Source organism: Lissotriton helveticus, chromosome 6 (genome assembly GCF_964261635.1).
Source record: "Lissotriton helveticus chromosome 6, aLisHel1.1, whole genome shotgun sequence".
NCBI classification, from domain to species: Eukaryota; Metazoa; Chordata; class Amphibia; order Caudata; family Salamandridae; genus Lissotriton; species Lissotriton helveticus.
This window is the reverse complement of record NC_136067.1, coordinates 776,056,149-776,075,979: the sequence shown is the minus strand read 5'-3', so window position 1 is coordinate 776,075,979 and position 19,831 is coordinate 776,056,149. Positions and strand designations below refer to the sequence as shown.

At 42.6% G+C, this 19,831-nt stretch overlaps 1 protein-coding gene across 1 annotated transcript in view; it reads right to left on the bottom strand.

Moving 5' to 3' along the window:
• The window catches only part of LOC144762966 (gamma-aminobutyric acid receptor subunit rho-1), a 317,065-nt gene that overhangs the window by 176,149 nt on the left and 121,085 nt on the right, over positions 1-19,831 (bottom strand). Inside the window, exon 2 of the mRNA XM_078648279.1 lies at positions 9,250-9,317. Coding sequence (XP_078504405.1) covers positions 9,250-9,317 — 68 coding nt within the window. The remainder of the gene's footprint in view (positions 1-9,249; positions 9,318-19,831) is intronic.

Genomic DNA, 19,831 nt, shown 5'->3' with positions numbered 1-19,831 from the left:
GTGGTAATAAAGGTATGAAAAAGAATGAATCATCCAGTTTACTATGTAACTTTTATCTGCGACTTCAACGTCCTCTAATAAAAAAATAAGAAAAAACAGACATCTTTCACTTTGTAACTATGTCACCTCATCAATTCTTGAATACATTGTGAATCTCAAAGAAGGGGTCATGCTTATTTTACAACTCATTTTCCAACAATCCGGAATTAGTTGCTATATGTACATTGTCTTCCATTTTGATAACACTGACTGTCGCTCCAGGGGTCTCACTTTTGGAGCCACTGGCTAAGCCCATTCTTGGGCCATATTCATTTGTAAGGTCACTTTCTCTTAGTTTAGTCTCTTCTCTTAGGGCATCTTTTCTTTAGCAAAATGCCTTGCCAGATATAGGCTTCCATGTGATACTTGTCTTTCGAAGGAGTAATGCAGGTGATGAAGCTATTCAGCCATTACCTCTGCTGTTACCAAGCTCTTCAGAGAGTTTGTCTGTCCCTCTCCTCATTCTCGGAGTCCTCTTTAGCCCATGCCTTAAAAACCTCACATATTTTTTGTTAAAGAGGTTTGCACCATAAAAAGCTCCAGCAAAGAGGTACGGCAGAAAATGGCCCATGCCATCCATGGGCATGGGCATGAGTATCCGCGCAGAGCTATGGGTCTACTGCCACAGCTCGGCAGCGACCCATGGCACTGAGCCTCTCCCTTTATCCCTTTCCCACAGGCTCCCCAGACAGGATCAGCCCAACATTGAGCCCTTCAGTGGTTCTGGAAAATATTTCAGACTGGGGGTGCTGCCATCACTGTTACAATACTGAACTCATAGGGATTCTGAAAAATCCAAGTATCACACAAAGGACATGTTTTTCAAATGAGCCACAGAGATTCAGCCGGAGATTGTTAGGGGTGTAGTATGTAACTGGTATTGCAATTAGGAACATACGGTCACAAATATATTATAAAGTATAGTGTGGTAATATACTGTCATTTACAGACACTACATTTTAGTTTGAGATGACCACTAAATCGGCAATTGAATATTTGTCATTTGCGCATCACAAAGTAAAGTGATTTGTTTTGATCTTATTTAAATCTTTGTTTCCTTCACCCTTCAGAATTAGACAAATGTTTTTTTATTTGTACTTTCCTTTTTATTTATTTTGAAATATTTGGAAAGGTCCTTTATAGGTATTGAAATTTTGTTTGTTAGAAGAACCTGCAGCCTTTCCTTTCACACCAGTAAGATGTCTCATAATTCGCGCTACAAAAACCTCATACTGTTCAGTAAGAGAAGGAAAACCTGAGTCTCCATGTTAAAAGAATAAGCAGGAATTTGTTGGAAGACTAAACTGATATTTGACATTGGCTTTGAACGCACAGCACAAGATGAAAACAAAATTTAAATTCATCTTTAAACCTATTGCTTTTGTAACTAAAAGTGTAGTTATTTTAGGGGGTGCTGCGGCACCCCCACTTCCTTGCTTCCAGCACCTCCGGAGCCCTGCCACATAGCTACCAGTACATCACCCTTCAGTGCCCTGTACGCCGACACCAGTTGTAGTCAGGTCAGGTATAGAAACTTCAGTCAACTTCATGAAGCCTCAAATGCTTATATTTTGCAACACCTCTATGCTGATCCCTTCTTCCTCAAGAGCATTATTAGATCCTCCAAGATAAACAAATATATCTCTTAATGTTTCTGTGTTAATGCAAAACAAATATATCATCAATGCAGCGTTCAATAACCAACATAGTGAAAAGAAACAACCTTACATTCTCCTTATGAATCCAAGCATCACAAATAAATTCCTATCCCCATTGTGTGCCACCATTGCCAATCATGTAATTTTCTGCAATCATGTGTTAACCTTCCTTTAGGGTTTTACTCAGCTTTGTTTCCTTACTTACTCTTTGACCATATGATATTGTCATAGTAACATGCCATTAAAGTAATGCTGTTAGCGACCAATGTTCATGTAATGCTTTTGGGTAAAGTGTTTATAAATGATTGGTCCACAATGCTTCCTGTTACAACAGATTCTGTTTACAATCTCCTTTTCACAATAGCTGTGTCAACACCTTGAAGACCAGAAATTGTAGCTGAGAAACATCAGGTTTTTGCTCACAATAATGCTTTGCCATTCTCACTTTTAATTTCTGGTTCTGATGTTAATCAGAATTCTTATATGCTATGGTGTTTGGTTTACATATAATTTGCCACGTGTACATTATGATCTTTGAACAACATTTCATTTTCTGTTACACAAGTCACAGCCTTTTAGTCAAATCCTTTTCCCTTTTACAGAATGTTCCAAAACATTTCTCTCCTGACATTGTTACAATTTTTACATTGAAGGCAGAGGGAAGTACAGTTGTTTGTTTACTAACACCTGGGGACATTAATGATTATTAATTCAAGGGGACATTACAATTCCTTGGTCACTAGGGCTATTTCTGCATGTTTCTCCCATTAAAGTTACTTATGATTCTGTTCATTAATACTCACTATTGGGGGCCAGGTATGGTCCTTGCTGCCTGTGGTCATTAATGCTCATTCATGTTTGTGAGCATTAGACTTATACTAGCGGGGTTATTTATGTGTTGTAATGTTTGTGGCAATTGTTACAATTGATTGCTGGCTGGACTAATTAAAGCTTTTACTGCTTGAGGCTATGGAGGTGTATTCCCAGTGGAGGACATCATCCCTCAGTGAAGCTTCTGTCCATTGACGCTATAGGATTCGGCTCTCAAAATTCATGAAAGAAAACAGTTACGGGTAGTAACCTAATCTTATCGCCACTCTAAGTTCCACCATCAGCGATTTTTTTATTATTTCACACATGCAATATCATAGGAAATTATATATAATATCATGAATGATACCACTATCATTTACACATGCAAATGTATAACAATGTAGGTTGAAAACGTGCATATTGTTCACAAACTACCAACTTCCTGAATGAGTCTCTCTAAAGTCTCACACACTCAGGCATATATACATTCTTTTTCTCATTTCTTATTCCCATGTTGAGACTTTGCACTGTAACCTGTATTCCTGTCAACCTTATCTAGAACTTATATATTTTTTTCAGTGAATCTACTCTATCATGGAGGCAAATAGTGTATGTATAAAGCTTTTATAATGTGTTTAAGGTGCACTCTTGTGTAGTACAATAAATATAGATTTCCAGTGATAATGGAATGTACAGTCTCAGGTGCAGTAGAACGTTTGAGAAAAACGAAAATATCTTCTAATTTTTGCTCCCTGGTGAGAAGGTACCCTCTGTCAAATAAACAAAAATGTGAAGTGCTGAGAAGTGCTGGCAACAATTGTGCTGGATATTATATATCTATGACCAGGGCCGGACTGACTACCGGGCAGTTTGGAATGCTGCCAAGCTGGGTGCTGATTTCACTGCAGTGGGGGCTGATTTGACCCGCGTGTGCTTCGAAATAATTAAAGCAAAATGAATTTCGTTTAGCACACGCAGATCTCCAGGAACGAAATCAGCCCCCAGCTCAGCAGCATTCCAAACAGTCCGGTAGCCCGTCCTGCCCTGTCTATGACCATATCTGTAGATGTATGCAGTCAAAGCTTCGTTTTCTGAAATCTTATTTCTTCATCCATAAAAGGATCCACAGAAGAGCAATTTCAATTGTGAAGCTTCCAAAGCTAAAAATAACACTTGCTGGTCTTGTGAAAGTGATTTAATGCATATATTATTCTTATGGAGCACCTGAGATATCAGGTCATGGGATCTGATCCATTAGGAGCAACAGCCCTCACACACCCAAAGGGGTCTCATGCTTCATCACCAGACAGATCCTTGTTGGGTTGAGGCTCCACTGCCTGGTGGGACCCGCATGGGGGCTCTTTGCCAGAGTTCTTTTGCTGTCGCCATTGTGAAGAGTGAGGTGCAGTGTAAGTAAAAGAGTAGAATGCTGGGAAGTGAATTTAAAACTAACTAAAGTCAATCCAAAAAATGAATTTGATGTTTGGATCGCACTGTTACAATAAAAACAAGTGATGGCCAGGAATGCATATAATGGTCCACATTGGCTCCAATATCACTACACCAGCAGTAGCAGAGATCTGGGTAGGTGGCACACATTAGTAGCGTCCGCAACTAACCGCGGTCTGATGCAATTGAGCGCACTCCGCTACCGACTGTGGTGGCATATCCCATCTTATTGGCGGTCGGTTTATTTACTGTTTGTCGTAAGGTATACTACATACTATGTGTGATTGGGGTAAGGTACTGCTTTAGAAAGAACACATACCTTTGACCAACCTACCCTTGAGTAGTATAGCCTTCACCTTTTTCCGGACCAGAAGAATTGCTGTGATCATTTTTTTGACATAAGAATGGCAAGCAACTTGTCGACCTCCACTTGATCTTAGAGCCAACGTGGACCATTATATCCATTCCTGGCCATCACTTGTTTTTATTGTAACAGAGCGATCCAAACATTAAATTCATTTCTGGAGTTACTTTAGCTCATTTTAAATTCACTTCACAGCAGTCTACTCACTTCAGCACACTTACACTGGACCTCACTCTTCAAATTGGCAACAGAAAAAAACTCCGGCAAAGAGCACCCCAAGGAGCCGCCCTATGATGAAGCATGACGCCCCTTGGGGTGTTTGAGGGCTCTTGCTCTTGATGAAAGAGATCCCTTAACCTGATACCTCATGTGCTCCCGACCATTCCTATCCCTTTTAAGGAACTGCATACCTTTAACTGAACCTGTACCATTAGGGGCGTGTATGTTGGACTTATATCGCCCCTTGTTCCTCCTTTTATAGACTTATATTATTGTTATGCACAAATATTCTCCCTTTTTGGGAAAAGATAGGCGTTCAAATTATTATAATGTTTAAAGTTAATTTTCCCTTCAAACCCACAAGCATATTTTATAGGTAGCTTGTTTGATTAATGATTTTCTGAATTACTTAATAACACATACATTTCCATTGGCTATTGTCTTCCAACAAACAACTAGTAATTGAAAGATGCAACAATCATAGATGAGACAGTGTTTGTAACTCACCATTCAGTAGACTTCAAAAGCAAATCAACATTGTCCTCTATCACCTTACTTCTTAATTACACTAGATAGCCCTTTACAGATGAACACAAAAATTGGAAGAAGTTCTCAAACCCCTGTAAATACTACATCTCTCTGTCATTAATTTCCCTTTCTGTTTGGAAAAGTTTATGTTTTAGTCTGCACTAGGGTTTACTCTAACAGTTTTTATTTGGCTGCTTCACATTTGTTATGTATAATTATTTATTTTCCCATTTCTTTATCCCTCTTCCCCCTTTTCTTTTTTATTGTAAGGAGTTAATATATTTGTGATAATATATTATATGATTAATATATAAGTTCAATTGACTATTTTAAATTATTTCTACTTTAATACTTATCTCAATATAATTCAACTCGTTTTTCTTAACACATGTTCTATCCTAATACCTGTCTGCTGTTTTCAACCGTGGTTCCAGAACCCTATTTGAATATTGAAGGTAGAAATGAAATGAATCACATTTTGTCTGATATCATTGATACCATTTGTTCCAGTGACATAGCAAAACAAATTATTTTAGTGTATTAGTCCAGCTTTTGGAATGTCTCACTCATCAGTGAAAGAAATTGCAACTAGTAACTGATTCTATAGTGTGCTACCCGTTTTGGCTTCTATGTAGTTCTTCTCCTTTTTTCTAATTAAGATAAAGCTCATAATGTGTGTTTCCTTGTGTCCTCCCACCACTTATGAAATGCCTTTGAATGCACAACTGGGCAAAGAAAGCCTTCTTCATGCCCCATTGAGCTGGTGAGTTTCTGTGTGATTATTGACTTATAGTTACCAGGGAAGGAACTTGAGACATGTGGCTGAAGTTCAACATTACCAATACTCTCATCACCTTCTTCAATTTCACTAGTCATAACTCTGGTCGGGATGGGGCACAAAGATGACAACCATGCAGTGCGTTGGCCATGATGTAATGTTGTAATAGAGCAATCGAGTATTGGGGCACTAGGACCCTGGCTGGGAATCGTGCTCCCGGATGGAGCCAGGGGAAGGAAGGGGAGAAGCTTGGTGAGGAAGTAGGCTGATAAGGATTGGCAGTGATAGGGTGAAGACATAGAATGTGATGCTCCGAGCCCCATGCAGAAATAAAGAAGTTGTACCCTATCCAGTGTCGTGTCTTCATTTCTGCTAGCCGCGACGCTACACATGCCAACAGCAAGCAAGACAGCAGCCAAATCTGTTTGCATCTGCTCTTGAATCTGCAGCTCAGATTATTGTGTTTTACTGTTTATTTGCTCTTAGTCTTCCCCTGAAGTCATAGAATTATTGCGCTTATAAATATCAGCTTCCTCATTCTCACCTCAGATCAGCATTCCGTCAACATTCATTTTCCATTCACAGTAAATCCAGTAAAAAACATTTCTCAAGGTATGGTCAACCCCCATCCTCAGTATCGCAAAGGGCGTGAGGGGGTCTTTTTTTGCTTAAGCTACACCGCCCAGGAGATTCAAATGGTGCTGATTAAATGCTAATGTTTGCTAATATAATTGAGGTCCTGTTTCTACCCCTTCTGAACTGTTTGAATGTTTTTTTACGTGAATTAAGCATAGTTTACTGAAGTGGAACGTTGTAACTGATAATGCCCAAAGAATCTGAATCCTCTGACTTCACCATACCAACTGGGTTCTGACACAAAATGAACTACCAAACCAGACTGCCTACTTAACCATTTCAGATAAAGCAGCAGTCATTTCAAAACCTACCAATGGTGGAACATCTTTAATTCAAAATGCTCTCCTGTCAAACCAAAACTATTAACAGTTCCATTTATTCGTAAAAGTACCACATAGAAAACAACATACAAATTTATGATGAGACCTGATAGGGTGAAGAAATGCAATTCAAAAATGAGGTTGTAAAAACTCCAGTTTAAGTTTAGAAGCAGAAGGACAAGAGAAGAAAGTAGAGGTAATTGGCGATATAAGCCAGGTAAGTGAAACATGAAAACTGGTGGTTTATTCCAGATTTACTAGAATGTTTTCCTGTTGTACAATTGACATAAAACTGGCACCGATTTACTAAGGCTCATCTTTAAAATGGTCTTGAACATATTTTTGAAGTCAAAAATGACTGCCTCATGACTATTTTTAAGTCTCTCTACCCTGAAGACTCCCTCTGTGACCCCAGCTCTGTAGCGTCCTCCCCAGCCTGGGTACTCGTAAATGAGACGCCAAACACGCAGATTAGTATTACATATCTTTTTTCCTGTATGTGTAATTGCGAATTCAACGTTCTAAACATGAACTCTATCCACAACATCCGAACACTTCATAATTCTATGAAGTCCATCAGGAACCTAAAAGGTCCCATCATCGCTAACTCACAAGACAACTTGCCAGAATTGGGGAAAACCTGCCCAAAAGGGCCCCTTAATTCTGGGTTCTTAGAATTATTCCTCATTCCAGGGAGTTTAACTTGTGATCCTTGTTAATTCACAGGGAAACACTACCTGGAATAATCAACTCCGGCCCTGGTATCGTTGGCGGCCGACAAAATGAAGAGGTGGTGAGCCGTGTGGAGGGGACAAGGGGGAGCATGTGAGAGGGAGCTCAGGGGTAATAATAAAAAAACAACACTTACCTGAAGCGGCCAGCAGCATCGCTCCTTGCACTTGATGTTCTGCTGCTTCCTGGTCCCAGCAGACACAGGGCACCAGCAGAGACTCCCTGTGCAATCCCCATCCTACGTAAATGCAATGAAAGCAGCACAGGGATTGGCCTGAGCAGGCAGCTTTGATGCTCCGCTCAGGAACAGGGGTTTGTGCTGTATCTCCAACCCAGCTATTCAATACAGCCCAGTTGGAGAAACCTATGTGCACATGTGTGTTTGGGTGGCCTGAGACAGCCAGCCAAACACATATGCGCCCTTATGAGTGCACAAACCAGTCCTCCTCCTCCTCCCTCCCATGGCCCCGGTCCCGCCCCTCCCTGCACACGCTGGCTCAAAGCCGGCAAAAGAAAAAAAAAGCGATCATAGTATATTGTTTTATTGTTCACCTGCTGGCTCTGAGCCAGTAGGGCGACCCTTCCCTGCAATTGCAGTGCAGCCACCCCTGCCTGGTATTTCCCTGTTACGTTAACAGAGGAACTTGATATGGGGGTAAATTTTCCTCTGAGGTCGCAAAAGACCTGATGTGTTAAGTATTCATAAATTATATTAGTCCTAACTTAATCCAATGTCTGTTTGTAATTTATACCCATGCAAGGTGTTTAATAAACTTCCAAAGCCAAACAGTCATAACAGAGCCGACTTAAATGTATGAGAATTACTAAAAAAAGGCTTATTTCATACCCTTAAGGTTGTGCATTTAAAATATTGCCTAAAATATGATAATTTCGGGTTAGAAAATAAGACACATTATTTAACTACAGTTTGAAAACCTTCGTCTGTTAATAAACTATTTTCTGCAAGATTTGCTGTCTTCCAGTTATGACCCATGAGGAAATTTGAGCAACTGGTGTTGCTTCAGCACTGTCCTCGTCATCGTTCAGTTGTGGCTTACATATTATAATATCTGGGGACTGCACTTTAAAAAAATTGGTCATAAGCACAATGGTATACCTGAGTGGGAGATCATCACATTTGTATGGAAATTTCCCTTTTCGCTCCTCCGACACACCCTTGGGGTGGTCCACTTGTAAAATGTGAGCAAAAACGTGCAAGTGAGTCAGTTGCGCACGCACACACACGTGTGCGCACACACACTGACACTCATGAATAAATGACTCTCTTGAAAATGTGTAAATATTGTATAACAAGCAAGTGTAAAATGCTCCAGATTTCTGGTGAAGACTGTTATGAGCATGGAAATTTCCTTTGTAAACAGACAGTTGACGTTCCAATCTCTCATTTGTCATACTTAGATAATGGAAAAACTATAGCAAGTTAGGCCCCGTCTTCAGTCATGTATGAATCAGAGAGCCCAATGGGGGATAAATACAGAAAACAGTTTCCATTAATTTCACATTATTCCGTCTGGATGAAAAAGAAAACAAAGGTTTAATATAGTCAGATTATTGACAAAAAAGATTCCTGCGAAGGGGAACGCAAACTTGGGTTGTGTACATTGCAAGCATAGGATAACACTTTATTGCACGAAAGGATGCACTCAGCTGTGTTCAAAGTTTTACACAAAGTAAAAGGGCAGCGGAACTTACCATATCCACTTCAGAAATACTGTCCAAACTTTCAACTTGCACATCTACCCCTACGGGAATTGCCGGGCCTGTGAAGAAAGGCAAATATATTGTTAAAAATGTGGGGTATATTGGATTTAGTTCATTAGAATAACAGAAAAAAAGTCATATAAATATAACTACATTTAACACCCCCCCCCCAAATAAATCCAATTGAAAATAACCTAATTTTCCAAAAGAGTTACACATACACCTCCAAGATTTTGGTTGGGAAAAACGACATGTTCCAACTTCACAATAAAACACATTAATGTGAATGGAGTCACAGTCTCAAAATAAGAATTGTAATGAAAGAATTGTATATTTTGAAGAAGATTTAGGCCTTCTATGTCTTAAAGATGCCATCCTCTTAAAGAGCAATAGTTGACACTCGGTGGATAGGCATTTCTGATGGCTACACAGGAATAAACACGTATAATAACTACTGTGATTTGTTGATATAGATATAGAAAAAATACTCTGAGATAAACAGGAGGTTTAAGGTAGGATCATGTCGAAGTAGTAAAAGTTTTGCAGAAAATGTTTAACAATAACTCAGGTGTTCACGTATTATATAAAAATCCCTGTCCTTCTCAGGTGGCCATGAATTCCAATGCCACGTGGTAAATCCTGGGCAGGGAGGTAATACTAACAAATATGAATCACTCTCCACCCAAAAAGGTGGGAAATACGCAAATCGTTTTCCAGCCTCCTTCCTTTTGCTACTGAATGATCCCTAAAATGTTAGGGGGAGACATACAGGCTGAGACGAGTGGTCATGTGTTGTCCACCAGGTGGAAGTCGTGGTGCATGAGATTTCCAAGACGACATCCTACTGGTAAGTCATTGGAAGACCTGCAAGTTTCCCACCCTACAAACCTTCTCCATAGTTAGAGCAAAAAAAACAGGTCTGTGTGTTTGTTTTGTCTGTGAATTTGTGTTTGTATGCATTCAAATAAAGAATGGGCCTTACTTGCAGGTGGACTCCCCATGAAAATAAGGCTCCGCCTGCCCATCAGTCAGCAGTAATGGCGCGCAGGGACTCTTGGTGGATCACCCCATCATTGATGCTGTTGTTTCCTGAAAAGGGTGGTAGCTCTCACCTGGTGGGAGGATCTGTACCTCCAAGAGGGAGCTAATGATCTTCTCAACATAATGTGGGTCTATGTTTCCTTTAACGAGGAGTCTTGCTTGTTGCATTGTATTGGGGCAAAATAGAGACCTCTGCCATAGGGAAAATAAAATGTCCAGATCCATCTCTTCCTGGTGCACCCAGAAGCACGCTGACCTTGAATCTAACTCCTGTGAGCTTCCCTTTTCTTCTGTTCCTGCTCCTTATCATTTTAACTTTTCTGAATTTCTACTTACCTTGTTATCTTGTTTCTCTTCTTCTCCTGTAAGAGTTGCATCACAAGTCCCGACTTCTCAATATGCCTGGGTGTGATATTACCTTAGAGTACAAGCTTAAAACTGTTCAGATGGTAGATCTGAAAATTGCAGCCCATGTAGAAAAGACATTTTCTACAGCAATATTGTGTAGCCACTATCACTTGGCCATATATCCAATGAAAGCCTGTTTTTTTAAATCCAATATTTTCAGTCAGAATAGGTAATTGGTGAATATGTACCATTTATCTATGTGCACATAAGCAATAAGTACCACAATGAGCAGTCATCTAAAGAACGAGCAGACTACAGCAAGCCACCAGTATTTATCCAACAACTGTCACAGTAGCCATAGAAAGGGTAGATTAGTGTTGAATGAGGTCTTCCTTTCAAGTTCCCTGTAGTTTAGACAGAGGAGTTCAGTTGTCAGGTATTTCCTGTCCCCCAGATGGCAGCTGATCTGGTATTGAGGCCTAAATGATCCTGGAAGTAATGACACATTTTGGGGGATTTTTACTGCTGTAGAAGACGTGGCCTTGATTATGAGTGGGTCAGTGTTCTGCGGTCAAAATAACAGGTTCTTTGAAGTATACAACACCTGACAATTACTGGGTGCGACAGAGTCTACACCCCCTTTAAACCTTCGGCAGGTCAAACCTGCCAGGATTTACAAAGGGAAAAAGGGTACAGTATTTACAGTGATATGCAGATCTTTGAGCAACAATCTTTATGTTATGACCCAGAAACTCGGAATATGTATAATTTATCACACTTGCTAAATTCTTTTACACAGAAAGTCGGATTTTATCTGATGGGAATTTATGACTTATCCTCTGGGTCTTTTGAAATCAGGGCAAAGGCTGTGAATAGACAGAAATGAGAAGCCTGCATCCTTCTACTCTCAATGGCACTCACTCTATTGCAATTCTCAGGCTTCATCTGATATCATTACTGTCCCTCCATTTAAAATCAATTGAAATAACTAAACAAAACCACTAATGGAGACCTCTATTTGTGAACAATGGCTGCTCCTCCGCAATGGCAGCGGAAGCGTCGCCCCACTGCTTTTGAGCAGTGTAATGCATGAAACATAAAACGATAATAACTTTTTGCGTTATCATCATTTTATGCTCTGTATCCTCCTGCTTTGCGGGCAGGAGGGTGGAGCTGCACTGTTCTCAGAGGAGTGGTTTATCTCACTCCTAAGTGCGCAATGACTGTTTGGTCATCTCTCTCATGCCGCCCAAACCAGTCATGCGCACTTTCCCATTCTCCATACAGGCTGCATTACAGCCTGCATGGGGAACATGCCCACCCCTCTAGCCCATGCAGCGTTGTGATTGGCTTAGGGGAGGGAGCCTGACTGCCTGCTTCCTGCTCCTGGAGTTGAAGACAGGAGAGCAGGAGCAGAGACATGGGACCCAGCCTCAAGGTAAGTTTTTTATTTATTTTTTAATTCCCCCCACATGCGGCCCCCCCAGCAATCCCCGGGTAACCCGCTGTGCCCGCCACCCCAACCGCGAGCGATGCAGTCCGCCCCTGTATGTGGAGCGATAGTTTATAGTCAGTAGCGGTCAGTGGTGGGAGTAGCTGCGGGTGGGGAGGGGGAGGGGCAGGGTTGGGGGTAGTAAACTATGGATTACGGCAGATTACAGGTAAGTAAACATATAAATAAATAAAACGAATTTCGTTGCGCGCACTGCATCGCATTTGGGGATGCAGTGCGCGCAACGAAATTTGTTTCCTAGCGTCAACACTGGCACTTTGGTGTCATCTTGCAAGGGTGCCTGCGTTGTAGGCAGATTTGGAACACTATCCTGCACAAAAACAATCCTAAGAGGCGTTTTCTCTTTCCATGTGTGCTGCACAATGCAGCACATGTAGAAAGAGAAAAAAAGGAGGCGAAATAAAGAGATTACTCCTCGTTACACCTCACCTCTGGATGCGTAGCAGTTTGACTCATTCCCAGGTCTATCACTAATGGTAAATCTGGAAATGCTCCAAAATCCATGAGTGGATTTGTGGAAACACCCACACTGAACTCATGGAATGCCTCCCTGCTGCAGTGATTTGAGCTGTCTTATGTTACTCCAGATATATCAAGCCATGCGGGCCCACGCGAGGTGGCCATGCGTGCCTTGATAATTCTCACTAAGGTTTTGCGTCACCCTTGTGGCCCCTTGTGTGACACACAAAACCTTGATAAATCTCTCCCTAATTCTAAATGGATCCTGGCGCAGCCTGATGGCAGTGAGTGGTGCATGTATGAACACAAAGAAAGAAAAAAAAAGTTCAGACCCATACAAGATTTCTAAATCTCCGTTGTCATCTAAACAAAACAAGGAAGACAGCAGTCTCTTCACATTACGCAACTCACTGTGATAGGGAATTGTGATAGGCACACCCTGTAAATGTTTCTGAGAGCCACACATACACCCAGAAAGTTCCTGGGACTACACACCTTATCAGACTCTCATCAGAAATCACATTCTCCTCTGTAAATGCTGTATTTCTACTGGCTTCATTTCAACACAGAATTACCTCAAAAACAAGGGGCTTATTTATGGGTAATTGGTGTGGGGCGTCGCTGCAATTTCTGTCTTTTCCCTCTGCACAGGCGCACAATTTGCTGCCTAGTGCCAACATAGGCACCCTTGCACCATGGTGCAAATGTGTCAGCATTGCATGCAGGATTGTTTTTGTGCAGGAAAGGGCACCTCCCAGCACAAATTCAATCCAGATAGGCACTTTCCTCTTTCCATGTGTGCTGCATTCTGCAGCATGCATGTAAAGAGGAAAAAAATTGAAGAAATACAAATATTTCTCCTCGTTATGCCTGCTCTGGGGAGGGGTAATGTTTTGGAATTGCTCCATGTTTACGTGATTAAGTTAATCAGGCACAGCATCAAAATCTATGGGAAAACTCACTGCAACGCACATGGATGGCCTCCTTGACGCAGAGTAAGGCTTGTGCAGCTTTGTCTTACTCCATATCTAAGAGGACATGCAAAGCCATGCTAAGTAGATATGATTGAGAGGTTTGCGCTGCCAGAAAGTCAAAAAAAGTAACAGTCCGGTGACGCAAGCCTCTCATCAATTAGCCCCCAAGAATGTTTAGGGGGGCAGGTGTTATGGGGGTGTCTGTGTGTGTTTTAAGCTACCTTGACCAATTCCCAAAGTAGTCAACTATGTGTGGTACCAAATGAAGTACTTGTCGATTTTTTTCCCTCTTCACTGACCATTGGCACAGTCTCCACTGGCCACTGATTTGCAACACCATTTATGTATAAATATCTGAATAGTGTGGGCAATTAGAGAATGTGGTCATGCTCCACAGTAGGAAGTAATTTTTAAGTACTTTATGTGTTTGTGTTTTTCACAGTGGGAGGGTTTGGGCTTTTCATACTGTCGCTCTTTTCATAGTGTCGCTCAAACTCCAGGGAAAGTTGTTGTTTCCGGGTAAAACTGCATATTCTTGAACGTAATTTCCATTTGGTAACATTTTATAGAATGGCTGTCCTGGATTTAGCTAAAGCTCTATGTCAAAGAGATGTTTTTTGGAAATAGTTGCTACATGGTAGCTAATTTCATAATATGAATGATTGTGGCTTTCGTGGAGGTGGGTCTGGCTCCAGGAGTTTGCATGTGTTAAGGGTCAACTTAACTATTTGCTGTCTTACTGACTTTTTCTCATGCAATCTAAAAGAAATGGATTTACCAAGACACATTTTAAATCTCAACCCTCAGAATCTTAAAATCATTAGTCCAGATAGCCAATTATTCTTAGAATTCACAAACATATTCTCAATATAACTGATATACATCCCTATTTGATTTTCAGGTAGTCTTTCTAAACCTTTTAAAAAATACATGTATTCCAGGTATTTCACGGGGTCCACTGATATTAGCTTTGTATCCCCTTACCGTGCTGGGTGGTTTATGGGACCACAAGTGCACCCAAGCTACCTCTCGGGTTTACATTGCTCCTGCGCGGTGCCTTGGTGGGACTTGGTCTTGGGGGCGGTACTGTGGGCCACGCAGACGTGGGAGAGCCGGGTGCTTGTCTTTCGTCCTGAACACACGCAGGATCCTTGATAGTCCTGGACCCTTTAGGTCAGTGAATCCTGTTAAAAGGCTGAGTTGGGGAAAATCTCTTCAATCGACTCACATCCTTACCTGAGAAATTTGTTTAGTGGATTCTGGTTCCATGTTGTACACGATATAACTACATTCTCCGTTTGTTCTGTATATGAAAGAGGAAGTGGCACAATATGCCTTCCCCATTCCTATACAGCCTTCTCTACTAATACATCATTTGCCAGTTTATCAATCAATCAAAATGGGTTAACTCCCTGTACATCACTTAGAGCTTCTTTTCTTTCTTCATTTTCTGTTTCTCCCTACTAGGGCCATTTTGGCTTTGGTGGCACCTATTACAACAATCTTTGTTGGTGCACCCATGACCTCCTTCTCCGTGGATTTCCTCACAACCACCATGCAGTGGTGGCTCTCATCTCTCCACAACACCTCTCTAACATGTATTTAATGTGTCTTTGCTGCTACTCATCCCAACATTGGGTGTCCAAGTGCTTTACCAGTACAAGTATGCTTCACAAGTATGTGAATCAATATATTGCAAATGTTAAATAACACAATGAGAGTTACAGGGTGTAGAAGACACATATCATCCGTATTGATAGGCAATAAATGTTAAGAGTGCATAGTGTGGTTAAACGCAAACTCAAGATCTAAAACATATCAGCAGTGGTTAGGGTTAGTACTTTATTACTACCCAAAGGAACCCTTCATAGCACCCCTAGAATGATGACAGATTGAAATAAGATGCCAAAACGTTTCTAAACCTATGGCTTGCAATTTGCATGCAGCTATTTAATGTTGGCTCATATCTCACTGTGCTATATTAGAAGGATTGTAACTCATAAACTGCGGGTAGCAACAAAGGATCTCTGTGACAAAACCAGTAACCCGCTGAGTTATCTACATAAAATACAAATCTGTGATATGCATGTTACACGTTGTGTTTTGCAGCAAGCACATTAACTCTTTGTGCTACCTTCTAAGTCAAAACTTACTAGACAAAACAAGGATCTCTTCGGAGAGTACATTAACTGCCAGAGTTATCTTGCTGTTGTTGATATCCTCTGAAAATTGCTGGGTACCCAAAGATTGCAGCAGGCCTCTGTTGCCTCTCCTGTGACACATGACCTGACCGGTCTGCTCTGTTCTCCTCTCCTGCCACAGCACATATACAGTCAACCCTGGGCACAGTGCGGTGGGACTGGCTGCACCACACTAAAGCCGGAACTGCTCCCTACATGAGGAACTGAAACCATAATCACCATGAGTTACAACTACTCCAGTAACTGTGCAAGTGGGGTTTTCCCTCCTGGTTACTTTGGTACTTGTTCCTTTTTTAGGTTGAGCCTGTGCAGTGCATGCTCTGCATGGGCTGTCTCAGCGAGACCTAAAATAATCTGTATGTTGCCTTAACCGCCATGTAATTTGTTTTTCCTCTTGTGATTGGTTTACCTGTGGCATTGCTTTTTTAATCTTGCTTTCTGTTGGCTGTTGATCCATTGCTAACTTCCTTGTAGTCCTGAAGCAGCGGCCCCTAACTGTAGTTCTATCATTATTATTATTATTATTAAGGGAGCTTGTAAAGCGTCTGGTTACTCCCACCGGCGTGTCCCCGCCCTGTAGTAAGTGGGATGATACTAGAGCCCTGATACTCAGGCCCAGGCCCATTAGTGAAGGAACAGGTATGTTTTAAGCTCTCTTCTGAACCTGGTCTCAGAAGGTTCTAATCGAAGCTCAAGAGGGAGTTTATTCCAGCTCCTGGCCGCCAAGAACCGGAATGATCTGCCACCCATTCGGGCTCTCTTGACTTTTTGAATCACCATCAGGCCTGTCCCAGTAGATCTAAGAGACCGGACGGGCCTATAGACAGTGATGAGATTCTGCAGATACCTCGGCCCAGTGCCCTGAGTAATGCGGTGACACGTACAAAGGGCCTTAAACACAATTCTCTTCCTGACAGGAAGCCAGTGAAGAGCGTCCAAGGCCCTTTTAGAAGCGGCCCTTCTTGGAAGCCTAAGGACCAGCCGGGCAGCTGCATTCTGTAACACCTGAAGCCGGTCAAGACTCTTGACCGTCGCCCCTAGATATAGTATGTTACCGTAATTAACCGTGAGGTGACAAGAGCATGCACCAGCGTCCTCCTAGCTTCTATAGGAAGAGGGTCCATGGTTTTACGCAGACCTTTGAGGACGCCAAAACATGTCCCACCACACATCTGATTTGATGTTCAAATGTAAGATCCGAATCTACCCACACACCCAGGTTCTTAGCCTGGGCTCACGGCGTCGTGGCTGGGCCTAAGCTAGATGGCCACCATGCCGAAGACCACACAGATGGGCCCCACCCCACCCCGAGCACCTCTGTCTTGCTACCGTTCAACTTCAGGCAGTTGTTGGCCATACAGGAGGCAAGTTCCTGCATGCATGCTCTGAAGTTGGAGGCAGCCTGATCCGGCGCCCGTGATAGCGAGATCACCAGCTGCGTGTCATCGGCATATGACACGATCTGGATTCCAAAGCCCTCCACAATATTCGCCACTGGGGATACATATAAATTAAATAAGGTGGGGCTAAGGGCAGAGCCCTGCGGCACACCCTGATCCAGTTTCACAGCTCTAGAGTAGGGGGCACCCTGTCTTACCTGGAAACTACGATCCGTTAAAAATGATTGTATCCATTTCAGCGCCGCGCCTGAGACACCTCCCTTATTCAGACACTGCAGCAAGTTGTAATGTGATACAGTGTCAAAGGCGGCGCTCAGGTCCAGAAGAATGAGGGCCACTGTCTGCCCTTCATCAGCTCCCTGCCTAATGACCTCCGTGGCCATAAGTAGAGCCGACTCCGTAGAGTGGAGTGACCGGAACCCAAACTGTGCGGGATGAAGAAGATTAGCTTCTTCCACATGGGCCATAAGTTGTAGATTTACAGCCTTCTCTGCCACTTTCGCCAAGTAAGGTAGCAGCGAGATAGGTCGGAGGTTATCCAGTATCTCAAAGCTGATGTTAGGCTTCTTCTGAAGTGGCAGTACCACAGCCTGCTTCCAGCTATCAGGCACCGTGTGCATACTAAATGATACATCTAAAAGATGCCTGATATACAGCTCAAGAGTGGCAATACTCTCCCCAACCAGTTTTGGTGAGGTAGGATCCCTGCGTGAGCCAGACTTTATAGAGCAGATTCTGCAGAGCGACTCAGAGGGAAGGGTAATAAAACTATCCAACCTCTGATTTCCCTCAACACCACCAATTGGTTCCACAAACTCTGCACCCGCTTTTTTTTCTCCTGGGAAGGAAGAGTATATTTTCCCAACTTTTTCTGAGAAGGAACCCGCAATACGATCGCAGGATTCCCCAGAACTAACTGTGGGAACGGTAGACGATGTAAGTGAGGAAATCTCCTTATAGATCTTGAATAATTCCTTCGTGGAATTTCCCGCCGCCCCAATTCTCTCAGCAAAGTAAGTGGCTTGGCCCGTCTAATAAGGCCATCATAGTTTCTCTGCTTTTTATGGTATTCCAGTTTTGCCTGACTAAGAAAAGCTATCCTCCACTGCCTCTCTAGCCGTTTGCACTCTGACCTGGCTAGGTGCAAATCGTCGTTATACCAAGGTGCAGATTTCTGTGGTCTATTCACTGTTTTGTTCAGACGTAGTGGAGCTACGCTGTCATGGGATTCTCTTATGCGTCTTTCTAAATTACAGCAGGCAGATTCAACATAAGTACCCCCCCGGCTGTTCCCCTTTAGTCAAAGCTTCATTAAACTTCAGCTGTGAGAAGCCAGCCCACCTGCGACACGGGTGGTTAAGTACAGGTTGTTCAGGGTCTCTAGTTTCAAGAGTCTTTACCATAAAGGGTACAAGGAAGTGGTCGGACCAGGGAATAGGGATAGGAGTACTCACTTCAACTTCCCCCCAATTGGCAAATAATGGATCCAATAGATGGCCATGCTGATGGGGAGGGGCCAAGGAATTCAAGTTTAATTGTAATGACTGTAGTTCCTGACGTAAATCTACAACCCCCCTATCAAGGGGATTTTCCAAGTGAATATTAAGGTCTCCCAATAGTAGGAATTTATCTTTCCATAGAGTGGAATCCATAATGCCTTCCAGCAGGCTGGGGACGAAACATGCATATGGGCCAGGAGGTCTATAGACCAGAAGTCCTTTCACTGTAAGGTGCGGACTGACCCCAATTGTAAATGCACCTACCTCACTATCAGCTATGACCATAGGTTCCATTTGGCAGCTTAGAGGGTATTTAAAAACAATGGCTATCCCACCACCCCTGCCAGATATCCTATCCAGCCTAACAATCATATACCGATCATTCAGCCAACATCTATGGAATACCCGCTCCAGTGGACTACGGATCCTGTCCGTTATTTAGGGATTCAGTTGCACACGGATGCGGAAACCCTCCTTAGAGCTAACTATGGCACTGCTGTCAGTAAATTCGAAGACGACATAATAACCTGGAGTAAACTTCCTTTGTCCTTAATGGGACGCATATCTATAATGAAAATGGTGGTACTCCCCAGATTTTTGTTTTTGTTCATGACCCTCCCGATTGTTCTCCCCAAATCATTTTTTGCACGGCTGCAGCAGCAGATGATCAAGCTGGCCTGGGCGGGCGGACAGCCACGTGTCCGGTGGACGATACTCACTATGCCATACTCTATGGGGGGGCTCGGAGCCCCGGATCTGGAAACATATTACCGAGTAGCTCAGGCGTCACATCTACACACTTGGATACATGGGGACCGTAACATACCGCATGTCCGCATGGAGACTCTCTTTGCAAGCCCTAACCCTCTCCCACATACGATTTTCAAACCGCTTGATCGCAGAACTGGCCTATTAGATTCTGTAACAGCCACGAATCATGCATGGCATAGTCTATTACAGAAGCAAGGTGGCTCTCTGTTGTGTTCGCCGGAGATGCCAATACATTGGGCCAGATGGCTGCCCCCGCTCAAGGAGAAGGGAGTAGTTACTGCCTTACAGATACTGAGCATAAAAACAGCGGGTGACCTATTCACTGACGGGGTTGCAAAGACATGGGAGCAATCCCAGGGGATCTGTG